This window comes from Anser brachyrhynchus, assembly GCF_964034855.1.
Source record: "Anser brachyrhynchus genome assembly, chromosome: 4".
Taxonomy (NCBI): domain Eukaryota; kingdom Metazoa; phylum Chordata; class Aves; order Anseriformes; family Anatidae; genus Anser; species Anser brachyrhynchus.
The window spans coordinates 76,744,897-76,767,841 of NC_137698.1; the positions used below are offsets into that span (position 1 = coordinate 76,744,897).

The 22,945-nt window shown below is 37.9% G+C and overlaps 1 protein-coding gene across 4 annotated transcripts in view; it reads right to left on the minus strand.

Moving 5' to 3' along the window:
• The window catches only part of DNAAF9 (dynein axonemal assembly factor 9), a 74,948-nt gene that overhangs the window by 36,039 nt on the left and 15,964 nt on the right, over positions 1-22,945 (minus strand). For all 4 annotated transcript variants that reach the window (XR_013951348.1, XM_080592235.1, XM_080592236.1 and 1 more), the window contains 18 exons: positions 22,321-22,440; positions 21,409-21,533; positions 16,979-17,075; positions 15,574-15,680; positions 13,125-13,202; positions 10,999-11,097; positions 10,323-10,378; positions 9,006-9,141; positions 7,273-7,354; positions 6,310-6,346; positions 4,721-4,808; positions 4,206-4,282; positions 3,892-3,936; positions 3,399-3,444; positions 2,949-3,060; positions 1,772-1,842; positions 957-1,007; positions 43-130 (listed from right to left, as the gene is read on the minus strand). Coding sequence is in view for 3 of the 4 variants with exons in the window: in XM_080592235.1 (XP_080448361.1) it covers positions 43-130; positions 957-1,007; positions 1,772-1,842; positions 2,949-3,060; positions 3,399-3,444; positions 3,892-3,936; positions 4,206-4,282; positions 4,721-4,808; positions 6,310-6,346; positions 7,273-7,354; positions 9,006-9,141; positions 10,323-10,378; positions 10,999-11,097; positions 13,125-13,202; positions 15,574-15,680; positions 16,979-17,075; positions 21,409-21,533; positions 22,321-22,440 (1,515 nt within the window). In the remaining variant the exon portion in view is untranslated. The remainder of the gene's footprint in view (positions 1-42; positions 131-956; positions 1,008-1,771; positions 1,843-2,948; positions 3,061-3,398; positions 3,445-3,891; positions 3,937-4,205; positions 4,283-4,720; positions 4,809-6,309; positions 6,347-7,272; positions 7,355-9,005; positions 9,142-10,322; positions 10,379-10,998; positions 11,098-13,124; positions 13,203-15,573; positions 15,681-16,978; positions 17,076-21,408; positions 21,534-22,320; positions 22,441-22,945) is intronic.

Here is a 22,945-nt window from a genome sequence, read left to right on the forward strand (position 1 = left end):
GAAGCTGGACTAACTATATAAACAATTGAGAACACATCTCACCTTCTGCAGGCATGGCCTGTGGATTGCTAGAATAAATATATGCTCCATCACCTCCAGTAAGTAAAGTGCCCAGAAAAGATTTGTCTTCCTGAACAGGATAAAAAAACAGAAGTATCACAGACCACATCATAGACTGCAATCTAGACAGGAATATTTTCACAAGAAAAGGTTTTACTACAAGAATAAAGGATTTTAAAAGTTCTGACAGACACGGTTTAAAAGAGCTTAAACTGCACAGATACAGAAGAACTAGTGAAATACACCGTATGTCAGGAGACCAATTTTTAGAAGCACCCCCTCCGCCCCCCCGTTGGTCTTGCCAGCAGCTATTAGGTTACAAGTTATTGTCGCAACCACAAGGCACAGCTTTTTGTTTTTAGATTGTCAGCCTACTGAACTCAAAGTATGCTACAGGAAAATGAAACTATTTGTAATGAAGATTCCTGGGAACCGCAAATTAAGCCACAAATGTGAAACTCATGTGGTTTAAGACGTTCCCAGATCCCAAATTCTCTTCTTTTTCATACTGCTTAAAGTGTTTTCCTGTAGACATTTAGCATGCTAATTAAGTTAAAAGAAAGTTGCATGTAAAGTGGCATTGAGGTGGTTTTTTTTTTGAACTCATGTGCTCCAAGGGTAATGCTTAGTGAGACTTCCATGGAATCTAAGCCTTATTAGAACTTTTTGCTCTTGGGTTTTGCCATTCTTGGAATGAAAGAAAACCTCAAACTTTTACATACAATGCATTTCTTTTTTTAGGTCAAAGTTTAAAAAAGACAAGATAGAACAGATAAAGACTTTCACAGAAGAGGAAAAAAATGCTAAAAGCCAGTTTTACTAGCAGCTAAGATTTTGGGGATATTGGTTCTTGAAAAAAATAACCTTTATAATTTAACTAAAAAGTTTAGTTTTACCTTTAATATTAGCTGTGCTTTTTCAGACAGTTTCACATCACTATCTTCAACCTGCAGCCGAAAAAAAGTTTCCCATTGTACTGTTAGTAGATAAAGCAAATTAATTCAAAGAGAAATCTTTAAAGAAGGTTCAAGGCAAACAAGAACCTTATAGACCACTGACAGTTAAAAGTCCTGACCAGACTGCTTCAAAGACAGCTTTGTGCTTTTCAATACTGTGTTACCACAGGACTGAAATAATTCTTTGAAATATATTCAAGGAGATACTCCCCATTAAATTGTTTTTGTAGACTAAAACTGTATTGTATTAGACACAAAGGAGTGTAACTTTTTTTTAAAAAAACACTATTATTAAAGTACTTCAAAAGTATTGACTGCCAACTGGCATAATGCTGTCCATCTTCTGAACATTCATTGAAATTATAACTCACAGTTTACTACCTTACAGGTCTGCAAACAGACCTTTGTTGGGGCAGACACTGAAGTGACCCCACAACAAACAGAATTTTCAAAAGTTATAGTGTGTACTTTCCAGAAATAAAAACTATAAAAACCAAATGTGACTTCACACAGTTAAAAATTGAAGTGGTGGTGAAAAGGAAATGATTAAAACTTTTCATGAATGGAACCATCAGCCTGTTTCTTCTTATTTATACACTCCTTGTCCAAATTTAAAAAAAAATACAGTATTACAGAATTCTGTTTTAATGACTGGATTCTGTACTTTTTCTTCATAAATCCATACATTTATAACAAGTTTCCAGTTGTGAATCTGCATTTATAGAATAAAATTGAACAAACTTTTGTGTACTAACCAGCCAAGATGCGTATCTTGGGATAGCTGCAGTCAATATTATGTGGCTGGTTTCTGAATTAATACTGCCATCTGCAGGGAAGTAAATGGAAAGCAAAGAAGTATAATACCATCCATGTACTTCAGACCATTTAATGTTACTTTAATGACTGAAAGTTTCTCTAGGAAATATGAAAAGATTGCTCATTATTTTAAGGATTCATTATTTCTTAAGCGAAGCTCTCCCAGCAGACTAGCTTCTAGTCTCCCTGTGCTGTAATGTACCCAGAACTGCTAAACAACAAAGAAGCCCTGCTTTTATTTTGTTCTCAGTATGCCTCTTGCACCTACTTATCACATCTAGCTTCATGGCTATTTCTTGCTTATTTCTGGCTTGCAGTATGGCCTAAGCTAACCATTTCCCTTTTTTCCAATTCTTGCCTGCAACTTACCCCAAATGGTAGCCTAAAACTTCTGGTTTTGAGGAGGGGCTACAAAGTTTTAATACAAATAATACTAGCACAGTTGAATGCGTGATTAGCGTCTTCCTTTGCTCTCTTCCTCACCAAAAGCGTTCCAACTCCCATGGTTAAAAATCTCGCAGCTTGTCTGCATACAAGAATTCAAAAATATTGTCCAGACAGCCCTAACAACTACACTTCCTTGTCACACGTAAACAATCTGAAAACTATTCGCTTGTTTAAAGATATCATTCAATACTCTGTATTTTAAATAAAAGCCTGTTCTAAAAACAAGCTTTCTAAAAGTCGTATCATTTTAGTTTTATTCGATCTCTTCCAAACAAAAAGCAACTGAAATTAAAGCATATCATATGAAACTAGTGTTATAAAGCGATGAAAGAGAGCTACAATATAAATTATTCACCAAGACCAAAGAAAATTTGGGTAGGCTGCTAGTATACTTGAACTCTTGACACCTCGGCCCTATCTTACGACAAGACAGCTATAAAATCCAAAGTCCTTTCAAGTTAGCTTAAAGAAGCTGTCTTGTCACTTAAGATACTCTTTACTACAGGCAAAAACATGTAGATCACTACAGGCTAAAACATGTAAATATTTAACAAAAAGGCTTAAAAATATAACGGCAATAGTAATAACAACCACCAGAAATCCATTTGCTATTCAACCACAAAAAAGTTCAGAGAACGATATGGTGGTTCTAGAACTCAAAATAGTTACCTTTTTCTTTTATATGTATCTGTGATGTTAGGAAGGACTCTGAAAAGACAACAGATCCCAAGCATCCTCTTCCTGTGAGCAAGTCTGGAATGTCAAACACCATCATAGACGCCTACAACAATCAAACAGTTGGACAGGAAAGGAAGAGAAAGCAGAATTTGAAATATTTCAAGTGAAACAACAAACAGTGTGTTTTAAACTTCCTAAAACACAATGCTTTTATATTGAATTGGAAAGCCTGAGACCTTAACTGTATTTTAACATTTTACTCCAAATTCCACTGACTTCACATTAAAACTCAATCTTATCTCAGTTTCAGTGTCTGAAATAATCACTGCTGTTACGTTTCTAGTCACATAGACAAAATGCTCAGCATGCCCCATAAGAACAGCCACTCAAGCTCTACTTTCTAATAAAATACATAATCAGAATATTGAACAGCTTACTTACCGTTTTAATCAGACTCAGGCTATCCTCATTATCTAATGGAGTAATTCTGGAACAATAATGATAATTAAATATTTAAAGATTAGACCATTTTGACTGACTTTTTAACAGACAAAAATCTATTTCGATTTAAAGCAAGCTCTGATTTGTGTAGTCCATTTCAGTCAATTAGACAACATGGGGATTAAAAAAGCACAAGCTTGTGATGTCAACCAAGTTAAAAAAACTGTTTTAAATGGAAACTCTTAATGGGTTTGTGCTGCTTCTACTCATTAACAGAGTTAATAAAAATGGTTTACCCAGTTGTTTTGCTTTTCCTTTTTTTAGAATGTTTTCAAGATTCCACATGATTACAAATAGGAATCCATTAAACTGACTCAAATATAAAAATATTTAGAGCATCTTGTACAAAATAATCAAATGTTTTCTCAGTCTCCAAGACAATATATTCATTAATGTAATAGAACACTAATTAATAACAGGAAGCGATACAAACCTTCCATGATTGTTCACAGCCTGAATTTGAAAAGCAATTTTAGAGCTGTAGAAAAGAAAACGTACTGGTGAAAAACATGTTATATACTTCTATTACACATTTTTAAAAAGCAGCAATAACACATTTAAAACAAAATAACTGTTGAAGTGATTACATAAACAGGAAAAATGAAATTATCGTGATTGTAAGAGCTTTTTGAACACATTATGAAGTCTTGGAATTTGACAATCATGCAAGTTAACTTTGAAGTTAACATTTTGTGCATTTTTTCCCAAAAAGACACAATAAATCAATATTTATTTGAAAGTAGTTACCTTAACGCCGTTTTAAGTTGTGCTAAATGTAGGGTATCTAACATAGACATAAACATCTGCTCTGCTCCCTCCTTTGCCTGAAAAAAGGAAATCAAGAATGAAACATCTTTTCCCATACTTCAAAATCCCAGCAACTGTAACAGCACCCATAAAATACACAGAGACCATACACCAAACAATATACACCGATGTACCCGGCTAAAATTTGTCTTTCACAAAGACAAGTTTTTTCTAGCGTTCCTTAATGTAAGATAAGGAAAATTCGTGAAAGATGAAGAACAACTGTAAAAGGATAAGAACAGATATACTCTGAAATTTCATTTTTTTTTAAACAGAATTCAGAGATACTGGTTGGAAGCCAACAGCATTAACCTTGTTAATGTTATGCAGTTGCCTGAAATGTTTTGTGAAAGGTGTTTTTTGGGGGTGGGCATTTGAGGTAAAGGGTGTTTACATATAACTTTATATGGCAGCAAATCAACAGTGAGAATGTACAGAATCAGTGCTTCATTTACCTTGGATTCAGTGGAAGTTTTAGCATAGCACTCAATGCCAGCAAGCACAGCCTCTACAACAGCAGTATATATTTGCGACAACAGCATACTGAAGAGAAACACAAACACAACATTTACTAGACAGATAAGAGTTTGGTTTCCTCCACTGTTTAAAAGGAGCAGTTAACACAGAACTAACTCCCTCATATAGAAGGGGTTCTTGTTCAAATGTGTGTAGGTGTAGCTTTATGCTTAACATCATAGTTTAAAAAAAAAAAAAATTGCTATTGCTCAAACTACAGAATATCTTGACAAAAATCTCTTGACAGAAATGTAGCCCTGTTCTCACCAGTAAAGGAAAATAGACGTTTTATTGTTGACTTTCATTGGAGCTGTGACAAGGATCACCCCCTAGATATTCAAACAAAAATGGAATGGTAGCCCCACGTTCTGAAAAAAAGAAAACCAGCCCAGAACCAACTTTGAGACAGTCTTGTACTAGAGAATGTCAATCAAAAAAACCCAGAACAAAGCAGTCACCACCTCTACATCTGTACAGCAGTACATCTCTAGCAGTCATCACATCTACATCATAGCTTAGTCCCATTCTCTTCATAAATGGGAAGTGAAAGACTACTACTCAACTAAACAAAGATGATGAGAAGCCAGAAGTGATTTACAGCTCCTGACACATTCACAGCTCCAGAGCTATTGAAAACAAAAAACCTGTGCCCAACTAAGACATCTTGTCCCGCGACTAAACTAGAACAGAAAGATAAATAGACCAACGTTCCTTCTTCCCCAAACTTTAACTCTTCTGCAACAGCTGAATTTTGAGGGATGGATGCAGGGGGAAAGACAGACAGAAATACAGCATTTAAGCCTATGCAAAGCATTCCTGAATGATGGAAAAAAGCATCTGAAGCTCCCAAGCATGGCCCAATATGGAGGAATCTCAAAATGCACTAACAGTTGCCTGGACAGACACCAGCCAATTCAAACAAGCTCTACAGAGGCTTTGTTCTAACTTCATTCCTGCGAGCAGTAAGTAGTTTAAAAATTAGCCTTCTTATTTATTTGGTGAGGTTTAATCCATATAATTGCATGTACTAATACATGCCTTTCATTTAGGTTTTCAGTACATGCTCATCATAAGCGTGTATAATTCTTCCTAACTCTATAACAGTTCCTGTTTTCACTCAAATTCCCACATATATTTACAAGAAATCATCTCACAACGGGCTGTGATTTAACTGAGATGTTACAGTCCTCTTACTTGTCTACCCATTTTAAAATTTTAATGTTAACAAGACAGCAAATGGTATTTGTTAAAAAAAAGTCAAACTTTACCCCAGGGATACCTGAAGTCACACAGCCAGTTTATGTGCTCCAGCCATTCTGTATTCCAGATTGCAACTCTACTTCCTAAATATAGCTGGATTTGGACTGAGTATTGCTTATGAACTATTTCTGTGGACTGTGGCTGCCCATCCCTGGCAGTGCCCAAAGCCAGGCTGGATGGGGCTGGGGGCAGCCTGGGCAGGGGGCTGGGGGGGCTCTGAAGTCCCTTCCAACCCAAACCACTCTATGACCCTAAGTTGACAACTTACACTTGTTCAGGTTTCTTGTGCATCTCACTGTCATTTCCTGTAAAGAAAAAAACAGGTTTCCTTTAAACACTTCTGGAAGTGTTTACACAGAACTTATTTGGCATAACAGTTCTGCTGCATGTCTTAGACAATATTTACCCAATATTTTATGTAACTTCACCTTGTTTATAAGTTTTATAAAAGAGCAAAGCACAGATCAACTCATATCACTACAGCCAGTACGTAATTGCCAAAATTAATACCTGTATCCCATAAGCGCAGCTTCTCTGAGTCAGAACAAAGATCCCTCACACACTGTCCTGTCTCCCAAAGCTGCTATTACTGGATACCCAGGAAAAAGCATAACTACAGTAGACAGATGCTACAATTCCTTCTGTCTGGCATGCCTCTGACCACTTTCTCTTCTGACACTATTTGAGCTGGGTACAGTTTGAAGATGTATGGTAACCCTAAGGAGACTGACTTTATCCGCAGACCAAGCCATAGACCCCAAGCTATTTAGAATGGTTATTTGAGCAATTTATTCTTAAAGCTTTCCTTTGGTTTGTTTTTAATAGGGAAGGTAACTGTTAAAACACTTTGTATTCGACCCAAGCAAGATGGCTGAGGATGAGTCAAAGACTTCTCTATCCTTTTAAAAAAACTTTGGCTTGTTTACCCCCACCCCCCAAAAAACAAATATAAAACAAAGACACAATCACAAAAACCACCCAAAACAACAAAAACCACAGCACAGTAGTGTACAGTATTGCACAGTACTGTAAGATGTACAGCAGAACAATGTTCTGCTAAGATGTCATGCACCCACTGCAGAATTACACAGAATCTACCACCAAAGAACACTGTGCAGCCTAATGCTCATAAAGGAATCAAAGCCATCTCATGGCTGGATTATTTAAGACTTGCAGTGATTAAAGAGAAGAATTCCCTTACATTACTGCTTGTCATGCTTAATATACTTACCCAGGAAAGGAACGTGAGTGGTTCCAAAAAAATAGGTCCTGGAACAAGCCAGAGGTCCCTTTGGAGATACACATTGCACTACCTAGTGGTCAGTATTAATGAGATACAGAAAGATCTTAGTAAAAAAAAAAATCAGTGCAATATTTAACAATAAACTAAGTTCCCCGTAAGTACTCTAACAACTGACATACTACACAAGGTGTATAACACAGACTTGGCTGATTTAAAAAACAACTTACGTTTTCAAAGGTATATTTCATTTTTGACTTGACCTGAACGGTTCAAAGGCTTTGGAAAGGAGATGAGCTCTGACTTCCATAAGTGTTAAGAATGCATTTTCAATTTCCTATGCCAACTGCTCTTCTCATGAAAAAGGAAGTGGGTCACGTTCCAATAACTATGCTCGCACTTGGCCTTATTTACTGTTTTCATGATACCCTATTAAAACAGTATCACCTGTACCTGTAAATAAACCAACCACCTTTTTAAGAACAATGTCAGAATTGAAGACAACAGATGGAGCAGGTACTGCATCAGAAAAAAAACTCCACTTGCATTCTCAAAGATATCACACGAACTCAACTGGAATGTTAACATGGGAAGAAAAAATAAAATCGGAGATGTCTTCACAGAAATAAGGTTAGGACAGCAAACGGTGAATGAGATTTCACTGGAATGCCAATACAATCCTTTCTCGAGCCTCCGACTCATGTAATGCGTCAAGAGTACCCGTATCCATCCATCCATCAGGCAGCTACGCATGAAATGTCACAACAAGATCATAAAATCAGTCCCTCAATCATACGTTCACTCCACGATGACCTGTACTCAGCCACATCCATCTCCTCAACAGCACAGACCTGGGACTCGCACGACTGACAGACACTCCCAGGGCCCATGGAGATCAGCCAGCAGGGAGCACTACACAACGCAAGCTGCACGCTACCTCTCCTCCTCCGCTGCGAGTTACCTTCTTGATGCACCCAGCCCAGCCAGGCAGAGGATCTGAGTTCCCTGGGGTCGCTTCCCCAGTTACGTCCCCTGCGCAGCAGTGCAACAAGCCATCGACCTCATGATATGTTTTAAAACTAAGCTTTTACTTGAAAACGGAAACAAGTTAATCTTACAACTTGATCGTAACATTCGTTGAACACCACAGAGATTTTCAAAGTTCACCAGAACAAAGAACACCAGAAAGATTTTCAAAGGTCAAAATTTTCAAGCAACTGTTCGGTTGCTGAAGCAAACACTGAAATTCGGATGCACGTATGGATCCTGGGTCTACCTACAAAGCCATTATTTAAAAAGAGAGAAGCGTCTTACTGTTTCTTTTAAAGAAGCAGCTTAACAACTCTGATTCAACCAAAACCTGTGTGTCAGATCATAAGCTACCATTACAAAGCTTTTCTCTTTATGGCTAGGATAAGTGTCCCAAGTGGCATTTCCTCTCCCCCACCCAAACATTTGCAGCACCTCAAGTGTTAAAAAAACAAGCAGTCTTTAAAGAGCAGCTTTCAGCAGCCTATGATTAAATAACCAGTATATTTTCACTTGGAAAGAGAAAAAAAATTTGCTCCTTAAACTGATTGATTGTTAAGGTAACTTATGTTTTTATACATTAGGAATTGGGTATTTAACTAATGGGAAATGTGTTTTAAGGGCACAAAAAATATACAAAGAAAACAAAAATATACGCTGCTTAGAAGTGCTGGATAATTACTTTAAAACCTCACCATATGTTTAGCAGTGCTTCCACCAAGGCCAGTATTTCGAACAAGATGTCCTTCCGATGGAAAATTGAAGTTACCGGAGTTCAAGTTTTCTCTAGTAGAGTGGCTACCAAACAGAACAAAAGGCTGCCGGCTGGGACTACGGAAAAAAAGAAGCTGTCACCACCAAAACACTGCAAGAAAACTTGAATAACAACAAATGAAAAAGGCTTTCAAGTATGATAGATCAACTATTCAATTTCTTACTAGAAGAGCAGGACAAAAAATTGTTACAGCTGCACAGATCAAAGCCACAGAAAGCTTCCTATTGAAAAGACCAAGTTCCAAAGAAAAAAGGACTTGAATTAACAAGACTATAATTTTCTATCATATACAATAGCATACCTCAAGGCTGTTTCTCAAACATTAAGTAGCAGACTGCATTTTAAACTTGGCTATTAGATTTTTTTTTTCCCCCCTCAAAAAAGAAAATTGCCTTGAAAAACTGAATCATTTATAGTTTACCATCATGGCAAACCTTGAAATAAGTATATTGGAATTCAACAAACCTATTTTGGCTTTAGCTCTGGCTTCGGGCCCAAGACTCCACTGCTAAGGTCAAGGCTTTTCTTTTCATTATTTAAATGCAAAAAAACATAGGATGCTGGAAACAATAAACAGTGGAGTTGGAGTTCAGTGTCCTTTAGATCCAAATAAAGAAGAATCTGCAGAGACACCGAGGAGCTAAGCAACCTTTATTTAGCTCGAAACAGCAGAATGCTTGGTTTTGCAACATATGACAAACAGCCCTCCTCTCTCAGTTCAGATTCTGGGCTGAAATAAAATTAAGCTGACCTGGATTTCATAACTTGTGTAGGCTGAGATTTGGTTTTTAACTGCCTTGCTTTAAATAAAAAAAATTGCTCTTGTTCTTTGTGACTCAGAAAAGCATACTGACTCCTTCAACCTTCATATTTTAATTGATTTGATTATCATAAACAGAAGATCCAAATTTTCATACAAAACTATCCTGTGCAATATTTTGATATCTGGCCATGAAGAAATTGATCACATTAGAAAACACAATGTGGATACTTTCAAATACACGGACATTGTGTATGTAATACCTATAGAATTAAAATCCATGAAAATTTCGAGTATCCCTCACAAAGGTGCTTCTGTGTGTTTTTTTTTTTTTTTTTTAAATATGCAAAGATAAGTTGTAATATAATGGGGTGGTCCCAAAAGGAAGCATTATAAGCATTCTTATGGCAGAGACATAGAAATAACTCATCAACATACTAAAGAAACCACCATTTCACAGGGAATAATGAGTAATACCTGTTATCTGTTATATGGCTTGAGATCATTCCATGACTGAAATAACTTCTGAAAGGCTGTGGGGAAAAAAATCACGATTAATAAGCAAATGAACAGAACATGTGATTTACCCTCACTATTATTAAAAACAAACTTGAATTACGCTTCTCGGAGAAAAATCCTCAACCCTCAAAAACTACTTCTAATCTCCATAAACAAACCCAAATACCGTTAAGTCTCATATATGCTTAAAAATAAACAGCTACTTCCAAAAAGCACTAGAAGAAAACACACTGCTGTATTTTTATCCATCCTGTATATCACCAGTTATGTTTGAGATCTGACACGTGTGACCTCAACTCGTGAGTGCACATACACAGGAGCTACCACTGAAATTAAGTTTGGTCCACCTGCAAATAGGGATATGTTGTGCAGACCTAAAACTAAGCTCAGGAATCAGCAAATAAACACTCAATTGTGAATTACATTACACAGTCCTACACCATCACACCACAGGGGTGGGCAACTTATCAACAAACCGTAGGTTTTGACTCCTCAAACAGGTAAGGTGACATGGGGTAGAGAAGAAAAAAATCGACATGGGGTAGACAGGAAAAAAATCAACAATGCTCAACGCTTATTATTACTTCTGCATGGATGACACTGGCATTTCAAAGAATTACCGAAGCAGGCATACCTCCCCTGCCTGAGATTCTGACAGTTCCAGAATGAAGGGAATTTCAGTATCAAAATTAGCAAAAAAGTTGGTCCACTGATGCTCAAAAGTCATTAAATCCTAGAAGAAAAAAAATAGTCAACATTAGTTATTACGGCAAGTGTTACACTGAAGAAGAAAGTCACAGATGAATGAACCCAAATTACATTACAACAAGAAATTGCTTTTTGCAATGCAGTATAGAATACAGCCTGACCAGTAAACAGTAAGAACAAAAAAGTAAGCCTTCTCTAAAAGTTAAGGACTTCCTGTTGGGTTTGGGGGCACTTCTTTGGGTGTGGACTTTGGGGATTCTTGGGGGGGGGGATGAAGAGGCAGGAGAGAGAGATCTTCCTTGATTTAAGAAGTACACTACTTTGAGTACCCGTAACTCAGACCTCATGTCAGCCATATGACTTTCAAAATATATAAATTAATAGATTTAGATTTTTATCTCTAGATGTTCTGAAGTAGATTTTTATCTGACCTTAAGTGAGCTTACAGACAGAAGATGAAGAACAGGGCAGGGAGTTTGGTAAACTTATGATCAGCAAATGGCAACAATACAAGAAAATTTATTTATCTGCATCTGGAAGAAAAAAGCGGTATACAGAAAAGGAAGTATCAGTAGCTCCTCACTAAAGCAAAAGAATGAAAATGAAGATGACTCCAAGATAAGAACTGCATTCAGATGAAAATTACATAAAAAATTCAGAGAACCATTAAAGAGAAGAGTGCATCATGCTGGTAAAGCAGGAACCTTACAAAACTATACAATTTTAAAAATGCTCAAGATAACTCAATTATTTGTCATACACTAACAAGAAAGGTAAGAGACACCCTGATTTTAGAAAGTGTAATATTCCAGGTGTGTAACAAGCAAAACCAGAAATATGATTTCAGCAGAGGTACAAATATTTTACAGTATTTGACTTCACCACTTCATTAATGTAACAATGCACAAAGTTTACACAGTGGAAGTTGATAAACTCTTACAAGCCTTCTAAAATAAAAGTCAAGGCTTTACTGGAAGCTTAAAATTAAGGTTTCTATCCAGGGAGTAGTATTATTGCAGAATTATTTCAGCCTCAAATAAGCTTTTCATAGAAACCAAGAACTAAAATGTTTTTGTCAGCTTATTCGGAACACGTCGATATTGTACAGAACTTTCTTTTAAATCTCAAGAAGAGTTAAAATCAAAGCTGTTAACTAAAAAAAGTATTTATCAACTGTAAATACTCTAAGGCCACCCAATTTCATCCTTGCTGAGAAAGTCAGTCATTTTTAAAATAGCCAATTTCTATGAAACCAGAGTTGTTTGAAAAGCCTATTCATTAACTTCAGTCTTCTGGCTATATCTTCTGTAAATGTAGCTCAGGTATTCAGGAGACTTGGTTGTTCATTAATTCTTCAGTTTCTAGCTTGGCAAAAAACATTAACTGATTAACTTCAGTCTACATTTAGGGAAGGTATAGCCACAAATGCAAAACTTGGTCTGTAACCGGTTCTGGTAGAAATAACGTCTTATTTTGACTACCTGAGCAAGTACAACGGGTAAATCAGAGAAGGTAGAAATTCAGTTTTGAGAACTCACATAAAGACAAATTATATATGCTAATACTCATATACGTCTCCCTTTTCTAGCATTGAGATCAGATCAACTCTTTAAAATAAGGAATCACCTAACCTATTGTTTGTACTTCACAAAGCTTCAGGGTAGCCACTGTGTGTCACTGTTACCCACTTAAAGCAGTTACAAAGCAACCGTGAAAACGTTTTTTTCGTGAAGAATGGCTGTAGGGATGGATTTTTCCCCCCCTCACTACAAATGGAGGATTAACACACACAAACATACAACTTTGTACATAGCCCTGTGACCTGAATAACATCACAAGACTTAGGGAATCTTTTGTAGGAACTTCAGGCGTTTTAAGAACTTTAAGGAATCCAAGATGCGCTATTTTACAGACCCTGCAATCACTATGCGGATCCAGTAGATTGTAAGCACTATTAAAAATAAAATCAAAAAATAAGACTAAAGGCACACAACAACTTAGCTCTGCATCCAGACTAACAGTCACTGAATCAGAAAATTACACCTGCATTACCTCAAATACCAAGTCCTCCAAGGAAACTGGATCCATCTTGCTGTATGTTTTCCACAAATCAACGCTGACATCCATTAGCTGCAAAATATTTTAAATGGACTTCTGTGAAAAATGCCAGGATAAACACCACACATACAGGTTTAAGCTGCACTGAAACAGACTTGCAGAATACTGCCCAAAGTCCTCCTCAACTCTGAAATCAGAAATGTTTTTCCACTACGGTTTACGAAAGAATTGACCAGAAATGATGCCAATATTCTGGATGCTCATGTCCTCAAGTACATGAAAAGTTTTGCTTGCACCTTTTAAACAATTTCACAAAATATTTTTGGAAACTGAATTAACAGTGAAGAATAATATTAGCTGGAAGGGAAAGATCAGTTTCCTGGGACAGACAAGAAGTAGATTCCAAAGTTACTAGTCCTAGACAATAGTCCATTCTCACTCTATGCAAAATTGAAGTTTAGGCAAAGCTAGTTTAACTTCGCAATTAGCATTACCTTCTTCCAAGCTTTAAGATGATGTGTACAAAAACACTATTCCAAAATACATTCCTAGAGGGACACCTGTATGCGAATAACGTCTATATTTACTGTGTTCCCCCACACTCCCTTAACTCAAAATGCAACAGACTGTAATTTTCTTAAACCACTGCTTTACATAGCTATTCCAATTACATATACCATAAGCTATGGCAATAATGATATCCCAGACATTAACTTCCATTCAATTATCGGTACAGTAAATTTTCTGAATTACGGCACCTTGAATAAATTATATGTTTATTCTACTGCAGAACACAGGAAACATTTCTTAGCTGCTAGAGTTCTGTCATGTAAGAAAACAAGTATCCTTAAAACACTGAATGAAGGATTAACACGTTATCACTGGATTTCAGATTTTTAGATTTTGCAGCATTGAATGCACAGCAGGGGGAAGCTAAGTTTGAGGAGCTAAAAACGGATCAAGAACACATTTTAATAGTGGAAAAATTATTAAATTTCAAAAATCTCTTTCCTCCCATAGATTGTTTTTTCCTCCTTGTCTATGACATACAGCAGCTGCTTAGCAGACTGCCATGCACAGTTAGGTAAAATGTTAAGAATTCCACTTCCCACTTGAAATCCCCTTACAGTTCTAAGGAGGAAGAAGAAGCCATGCTGGAACGTGGCTGAAAGGCGAGTTAACATGCTTGCTCTTCCGATAGTGAGGATTTGCATTGCTCCTTTTAAGGCTTCGAGAGTGCCATAAGGACAGTATCAACTCTCACAATCAGATTGGAAAGGCTCTGCCTTCACAAAGCCAACACCACACTCTACATACATCTTCCCAAAGCTTCTGCAGATTCATGAAGTAAATTGGGTGAGTGCAACTGAAGATCCAAACAACTCCCTGCGAGTTCCCACAGTCAATTTTTTATTGACTTGTTTCTGACATCAGGAAGGGCAACCGCTCCCCAGTCAGACCCGCACAAAGATGCTCACCTATCTGCACTTGACATTTAACAATTCTGACAGGTTCACACAAGGTGGTTATGCTACTAGCAAGAGAACGAAGGAAAAGCATCAAGGTAGATATTGGTGGAAAAGGCACACAGGAACTAACACAAGACATTTGCGCAAGCACGTACAGTATAACGTGATGAGACTAACAATGGTACTATTAATTCTTTGTGTCCCCCGCCAGCTTCAATTATCAGACAAAGAACACTGACTGTAAAAAAACAAAAAGGAGTGACAAAAAGATAGAACATCTGCATTTCTTTGGCAGAGGTCCAAGAAAATGAAATAAACGAAGCTACGTACAAGTACTTCAATATGAAGCTTTCCTCTGAAGATGCTGTTAGTGTATCTTTAATAAGCAAATCAAGTGACACAAGTTACTCAGAGTGGAACAGCAAATCATTATTTAAACTAGAAGCATGATCCAAAATCTTATCCAATGCCCTATTCAAGAGGCTATGATGACCCAAGAATATACAATGCTGGTGAGAAAAGTAGATTCATTTCCTGTGTCAGAACCAATGACCTAGGAAATGCAGCATTTGTTACTAACCCGCTTCTGTTACACTACTCCTGAAGAACAACTCCCAACTAGCAGAGCTGAAGAAGCTTTGTCTGCTAGTAGTAGATGATGCTGTAGAACATCAAAGTTGTAAATCACAGCAGGAGGCTTGGGGTGGAACCAAACAGTCATCACTTATCCAGGGCAGAGCACTGCGTAGCTCCTAGCAGCCTTTCAGTGAGGTCACAGTGTCTCTGTCCTTGGATGCTCAAAATGCAGACTGATAAAATCCCAAGAAAATTGATCCAACTTAGAAATTGACCCTACTATAAGTAGTGAGGCAGGACTAGATGATCCCATAAGGTACTTTGTGGCTTAAATTATTCCACGAACTTACTGCTGCTTCAAAAAGGAAGACTCAAGAATATGAAAAGTAAATACTCACTTCGTATTTCATTGTAAAGAAGCCGTCACCCCCAATTCCTTCCAGTGCAAAAGCCTGCACTATTGGCCACTTTTCAACAATGAACATATCAAATATCTGTAGATGACCTGCAAAAAAAATTTAAACATTCTCTAATACCATCAGTTTACCAATTTCCTCTAAGATGCTAGAGCTGTTCTGAGATTCTAACAAAGGCTCTCAACTATCATATTTGCCTATACAATGTCAAACCTGTAACTGAAAAGTGGTTTTTGGTGAAGAAAAGCTTCTGAAAAATACTCTCTACACCCCAAATTTTGTACCCTTTTTCCCCAGGGAAAAAGAAAATATTACTTTTTCGTGCAAATGTCTTTCCAAGGACATTAGCAAAACTGTGTCCATTAAAAGTCAAGCTAAAACACAAGAAGCATTGCTTACTCCAGAATCTCCAATTATCTATCCCTAAGTTAAAGACATCATTGTCCCCATTTTAATCAGAATTTTAGGTTGGTGGAGAGGAAAAACTATTTAGCCTGGTATAACACTACTAATCAGTGAAGCTGGAATCCATCTAAATTGAAGCACGATCATCATCCTTAAGCTAAACACCTTCTGTAGGGACTTCCTAACAAAGGGACTCCACTCTTCCCCCCTGCCCTGACACATTAAGGATTTTCCAGGCAGTGAGAGTACATCACCTTTTTCCTCAAGGGAAGCAATGAGGAACTGAAAAACGGTTTCCAGACGCGGCTGTTTTAACTATGAAAACACACATGGAATGGAAATGCAGTACTATTATAGAGAAAGCAAAGCTAACTGAAGTAGTTTGGTTTGAACCTAAACAGTTCAAAAAAGCCTATTTTTTATTATAACACAGTTTATCTCTCACCTACTTTACTAAGGATGAAAAAAAACATGCTACAAAGTGAAGCAGCATGTATTGCACTGCTTTTGCAATATTTGCTGTTCGGGATGCTGGGAAGTACACTTGACTAAACAACGTAAGATTACATTGCTCAGACTGCATGTCTGCCTACAGATCATAACAGGAAGCCGTGCAGTCCAGTTTTTTCAGTGCTAAAAAAGGAAACTTGCATAACGAAATCTTTATTGTTTCCTTACATAAAGGAGCATTTATCTGAAGCTCCCATCTGAACAGAGAACTTCTGTGGCAGCAGTACATACTCCTCTGAATGCAAATTACTTCTTTTCCTCACGCTGTGAACATTCACTCTTCAGATGAAGTCTAAGGGTTTATGTTTTTCAGAAAGAAACTCAACCTCTAAAAAAAAAAAAAAGCCTAGAAGGAAACTAATGACATATTAATCCTTATTTCTTACCAAAGGCAAGGAAAACTTCACTCCCTGAACTGAATGGCTTGCATGCTGCAGAATACTTGCACTAAGCATAACACAAACTAACCTACCTTGGCAGCTGTATGGAATACCAATGCGACTACAATCTCGAACCATGTCTACGAAGCTGGAAATTTTGAACTCCTCTGCAGCTTCTTCATCTTCATACTGAAAGAAATAATTTAAAATTATTCGACTGTTAGTTTTATATTAAAGAAAACATGTACTGTATAGCTTTAAATCTATGGCAAACATAACTTCATGTAACTCACTAAAATATTATTACCTACAGAGACCAAAGAACCACTTTAGCATCTGTGTTTTGGAAATTACATCAAAGCATGGATACATTCAAGCCAACAGAGACTTTTTTAAAAATCAGCCTTTAAAGCAAGGTTTTAGTAAGGTCATACGAAAGCATAAATGCATACTTTATTTCCAGTTTTAATCAAGTCTTTCAACATAACCTGCTAGATTCTGGATAAATTTTAAACAAAGGAAAGTATTTTGAGAATGCGAACTGATGTGCCACAAAAAAAAAACTTGCCATTGAGGAAAAAAGTATTACCAGGTTAACAACACTAAACCCGGACAGCAGACTGACCAGATATGCCTCAGGTCACAAACAAGCAATGACAACTAATTGCTATCTGAGGGAGGAGTATATGGAGGAAAAACAGGAGAAAAGCAGAAGAAAAGCAGCCAACACCATCTTCTTGTTTCACATGAGGAGCAGACTGAAGTCATTTTTTTCACTCCATACCATATTTCTAGCACTAGAGCAGGAACAAAGTGCAAATGCCATACTTACAGTTCAGAGGAGGTTGAAAATTAGATTGAAGAGGTATATCACACAAAAAACATTTTTACACAGCGTAGCAGCAACTCTGCAGCAGGCTTAGCACCTTTGGGTATTTCAAGAGACACTTATTTTTTAGAGCAAGATCAGAATCATAGAATGGCTTGGGTTGGAAGGGACCTTAAAGATCATCTAGTTCCAATCCCCCTGCCATGGGCAGGGTCAGACCTATTAGACCAGCTTGCTCAGAGCCCCATCCAACCTGCCCTTGAACATGTCCAGGGATGGGGCACCCACAGCTTCCCTGGGAAACCTGTCCCAGTGCCTCACCAACCTCAAAGGAGAGAACTTCTTCTTTATATCTAATGTAAATCTGCCCTCCGTTAGTTTAAAGCCATCACCCCTTGTCCTATCACTGCACCCCCTGACAAGGAGTCCCTCCCCAGCTCTCCTGCAGCCCCTTTAGGTACTGGTAGACTGCTGTGAGGTCTCCCCCAGAGCCTTCTCTTCTCCAGGCTGAACAACCCCAACTCCCTCAGCCTGTCTTCATAGCAGAGGTGCTCCAGCCTATCGATCATCTCTGTGGCTCTCCTCTGGACTTGTTCTAACAGTTTCATGTCCTTCTTGTGCTGGGGAACCCAAAGCTGAATTCAGGGCTCCAGGTGGGGCCTCATGAGAGCGGAGTAGAGGGGGACAATCCCCTCCCTCACCCCGATGCCAGGCTGCTTTTGGTGCAGCCCCTGATATGGTTGGCTTCTGGGCTGCAAGCACACATCAGAATGCAGCAGTGATTTGTTGACTTTTTATTTATTTTACACTGCTCTGAACTTAACATACAGGTAAATTACACGATTATGAACTTTTTATGTACAGCTCTTCTGAGTGTCAGGCAGCACACAAGAAATTTCTTTTAAGAACAAGTTCTTTTGAGACGAGCCTGATTTTAAGAAGCATACCAAGTTCCTCCATGATGCGCTCTGTTTTGAATCCCAGGAAACCAGATCAAAGCCTTAGTTCAAAGCCAAGCACTAAACAGCTGCCAGTTTCTCATAACTGAAAATGCCATCAGAAGGAGAACTTGGGTTTAGACAGCATGCTAGAGGCTTGTTCACTACCCGTAACTGCAGATATGCGTACAGCCCTTTTCGTAACTGGTGCAGTAATGACACCTAGAAAGCTTATACGATATGCATTAAATTTCACTGTTTTATCTTACTTGTCCACTTTGAAAATGAGCATTCTTCACTAATGTGTTTTTTTTCCTCCACTAACTAGGATATTCACTGAAAAGCCCATGCCCCTGTTAAAGGCAAACAGGAAGGAAGAATGCGAGGAGAGGCAACAGGTTTTGCCAGCCTCATCAAGAGCTACTGAGCCAGGTATGGCACTGCTTGCTTTATTTCCAAAGCACTTTGTTTCACTTTTTGAAAAACAAGCAAAAGTTATTTCTACCACTAAAAAAAAAAAAAAAGCCTGCTTAAAAGCCACTACAGACAATCTTCCTGTAAACAGGATGCACCTAAAGGCTGACACAGCAACTTTTTTTTTTTAATTCTATTTTAATTCAGAAGTAATCTAGGAAATTGGCAATCTTACACAAGAGAAATGTGACTGGAAGCTCTGCTTTATGTGAATGAGCTGAGCGATGCAGTGAAATGCACCTTTATTTTCAGCATTAGAAGTCTCAAACTCTTCCATTCATTTCTGTATGGTTACCTTTCTACTTACACCATTATTTCAAGCCAGCACTGTGTGATTAAGGTAACTACTTACCATAACAAATCATACAAAAGCCCATAAGCAGATACAGCTTAAAATTCAGTAGCTTAGATTACAGTTGTGCTAGCAAAGGTGTGGTAAAAACTGCTCCATTCTTCATGCCAAAATGCCTGTTTGACCACCTTCAGGCATGCTGCTTTGCCCTTTCCGTGTGGTTTTTAGCAACAGAGAAGCCTTATGAGGCTTTAGATTTTGCTATGGCACGTTTTAACCTATAGTTCAGCTGTTTACATCCAAACAAAACGTAATTATCCTCTGTGCAGCACTCAGGGGACCATATCTAGAATACCGCATGCAGTTTGGGACTCACAATCAAGTAAGACACTGACAAAGAGGACTGAGTTCACTGGAGGGCCACCGAGATGATCATGGGGTTGGAGCACTTGTCCTACAAGGGAGGAAAGGCCGAGGTCCTGGCACTGTTCAGATGCTGTGGCTTCACCCCATAGCTGCCTTTCAACACCTGCAGAATTGTTACTGAGATGGCAAAGCCAGGCTCTTCGCAGTGGTGTGCAGCAGCAGGATGCGTGACAAAGGGCATGATGTGAAACAAAAAAATTCAGACTGGATAAAAGGAAATGCTTTTTCACCATTTTTCACCATTAGGACAGTCAAGTGGTGGGTCAGGTAGCCAAAAGAAGTTCTGCAGTCATCGTCCTTGGAGGTTTTCAACACCCAGCCATAAAAACCCTCAAGTCACCGGATCCGATCTCACTGCTCACCCTGCCTTAAGCAAGAGGCTGGACAAGGTGTTCTCTGGAGGTCCCTTCTAAATTATTTCATAACTGTGTGATATAAATCTCACTACAAAACAGCCACACAAAAACACTATCGATCAAAACCCCCATCACTGGAAGCTCAAGGGAACAAAATGGTTCTCTCCCTTCCCTCTCCATTTCTTCTTGCACTAGTTTCACCCATTTACATCACGGCTCCTGCCCCACTTCCCTCAGATTTCAGTATCACTCTAATTTAGAGAGGGAACTACACAGTTTCCTAACGGGGAAAAAAGCTTGCCTTAATGGGTCTAAATAAAGATAATTTCCAGTCTCAATTGGAATAAAAAGGTTCTTATTCTGCACCTAAACACCAGAACTGCCTGCAGAGTAGCACATGGAGACAACAGCACGCTGCTTTGTAATACTGCATGCCGAAGTGGCACACTTCTTGGCAGCTAAGCAACTAATTGTCCACCAGCATCCTCATTTATGTTATTCATTACAGAGAATTGGAATGGCAAACAATTATTTTCATTTCTTACTTCTCTTGCCTTCTCTTTACTACAATAAAGATAGCTTTTTCTACGAATACCTTGACTTTTGAACTACAAGATGAAACTCTTATCCAGTAACCATGTTCTGATCAAAGTGAGTGACATAACCCAGCTTTTTTCCTTACTGAAATTAATAGCTCTTGAAAGGAATAGTTGAAAGTTAAAATAAAAATACATAATAGTTTATTCATTTTAAATGGCTTGCTAAGCCAACTTTTTCCAATGTTCTGAAACTATTGGCATACAAAGCATTAAAACACTGCTTTGACAGCAAACAAGACAATCGCTGGAAATCTCAGTGCTTTGATTCAGAATCTCAGTATTTGACTTGATTCAGATTCTGTATTTTTTTACAACCCACGTTTTTCCTCACTAAAAGATCACTGAGTCATATCAAAACAATTATAAGTTAGTGGGGGAGGGAAGCAATTTGTTTTAATGCTCCAGCAATTGCAAAGTATTAAAAATATTCTTCTCACACACATTAGGCAAAGCAATTAATACCCATATGTAGATGGGGATCACTCCCTACTGAATATGAAATAAAGATTCCAGAAGGAACATAAAAAACAAATGTCCACTTTGAATATGAGTTCATCAGAAAGATATTACAGAAATGCAGTTCTTATCTGCACTGATTTTCCACTTACCTCATTTTCAGTTAGACAGTGAAAATGCAAGTTCCTCCAAAATGCCACATATGGCAAAAGATGATTATAATTCACAGGGTTACAGTACAGATGGACACTATCAGGTTTTATTAATATGATTATATCTGCAACAAGCAGAACAAGTATTATTCTAGCATCAAGACTCCATATATAGAATTATACGAACACAAAAAGAGCACAGGAACTGACCAGAAAACACTTTTCCTATAATGTGCCTCATTAAAAGAAATTATTTAACTATTTGAATAAACAATCATTCCCCACTTTTTTTTTAATGGAACAGTTGGCAGCTTTACGCTGCTCCAAGTACAATAGTACTTTTTACTGTCCAGAACAACCGCGGGTTTATTCTGAAGTCTTGCACAGAACTTGCGTCAGCCTGTCCTTTGACAAGCCAAGAGTGTCAGTGATGAGGACTCACAGAGCACTTAGAGAACTGTAAACTACAGCTGCTCTTGCCTGATATTACATCAGGTTGCTCCAACTGAAAACTAGCCCTACAACATGTAGGACATTCAAAGTTGCATGAAAATAAGGGAATATGTTAAAGTAAAGGAAAAAAATAGCTTTAGTCTTTAAGAACTCCACTGGTTTGATCAGATAATAATTGATGATAAATGTACAAACACACCATGACTGATCTAGGGCTCTGATAATGGTTAGGGTTATTTCTCTATGTTTAGATCATTTGGAGGAAGTCCTGAAGGGGGGTGGGAGGAAATTTGAACAAGGGTTCTTCAGTAGTGTTTTTAGAACAGTTTTTCAGGTCTATATACGTGATTAGAAATTTTCTGGCTTTTACTTTTTTCCCCGTTGTCTATCACCTTTCCTGGCCCAGCCTCTCTCCAGAGGGACGGAAGAATTGGTGAAAATGCTGAGTATACTACTTACCATCAAGCACTTCTTCAGGAAAACCAGTTCTCTCGAAGTCATTGTTACTCTGACTATACAAGCCGAAAAGCAGATAGTTTGCCAGTTCCCTGCAACCTTCGTTGTATCGGCTGTCTATTCCTGCAAAAGCAAAGTCATACATGAAAAGTTGTGTCTGAAGACACTGCACCTGTAAAGTTTGTGTTCTTCCCAGCTAAGAAAACTATTTAAACAGGAATATTACCTGAATACCTTCACACAGACAGTGGGCACTTCTGAGCTGAACACAGTGGGAAAGTAGGGGAGGAACAAGGGAGCTTTTGCAAGTTCATTGCTACATGCTGACATTCTTCTTTTGACCTAAATCTACAGGTCCCGCATAAAAAATAGTCTAGTTTTCTGCAGTGTTATGAAGCAATAGAGTTTCAATTTTATCTAGTAATTGAAACTCGACGTCTGTCTGGATGCAGTGTTCATTCCAATGAATATGTTCTTGATAGAAGCTTCCTAACAAACTAATCCTGTGACCTAAATCTCCTGCATTAGAATACATGATTAAACATTATCTCGCAAGTATTACAGTGTAATCCCTGAGTCACCAGAAAGCCACTGCAGACTTCTAACAAGTCAAAAGACATTCGAACAT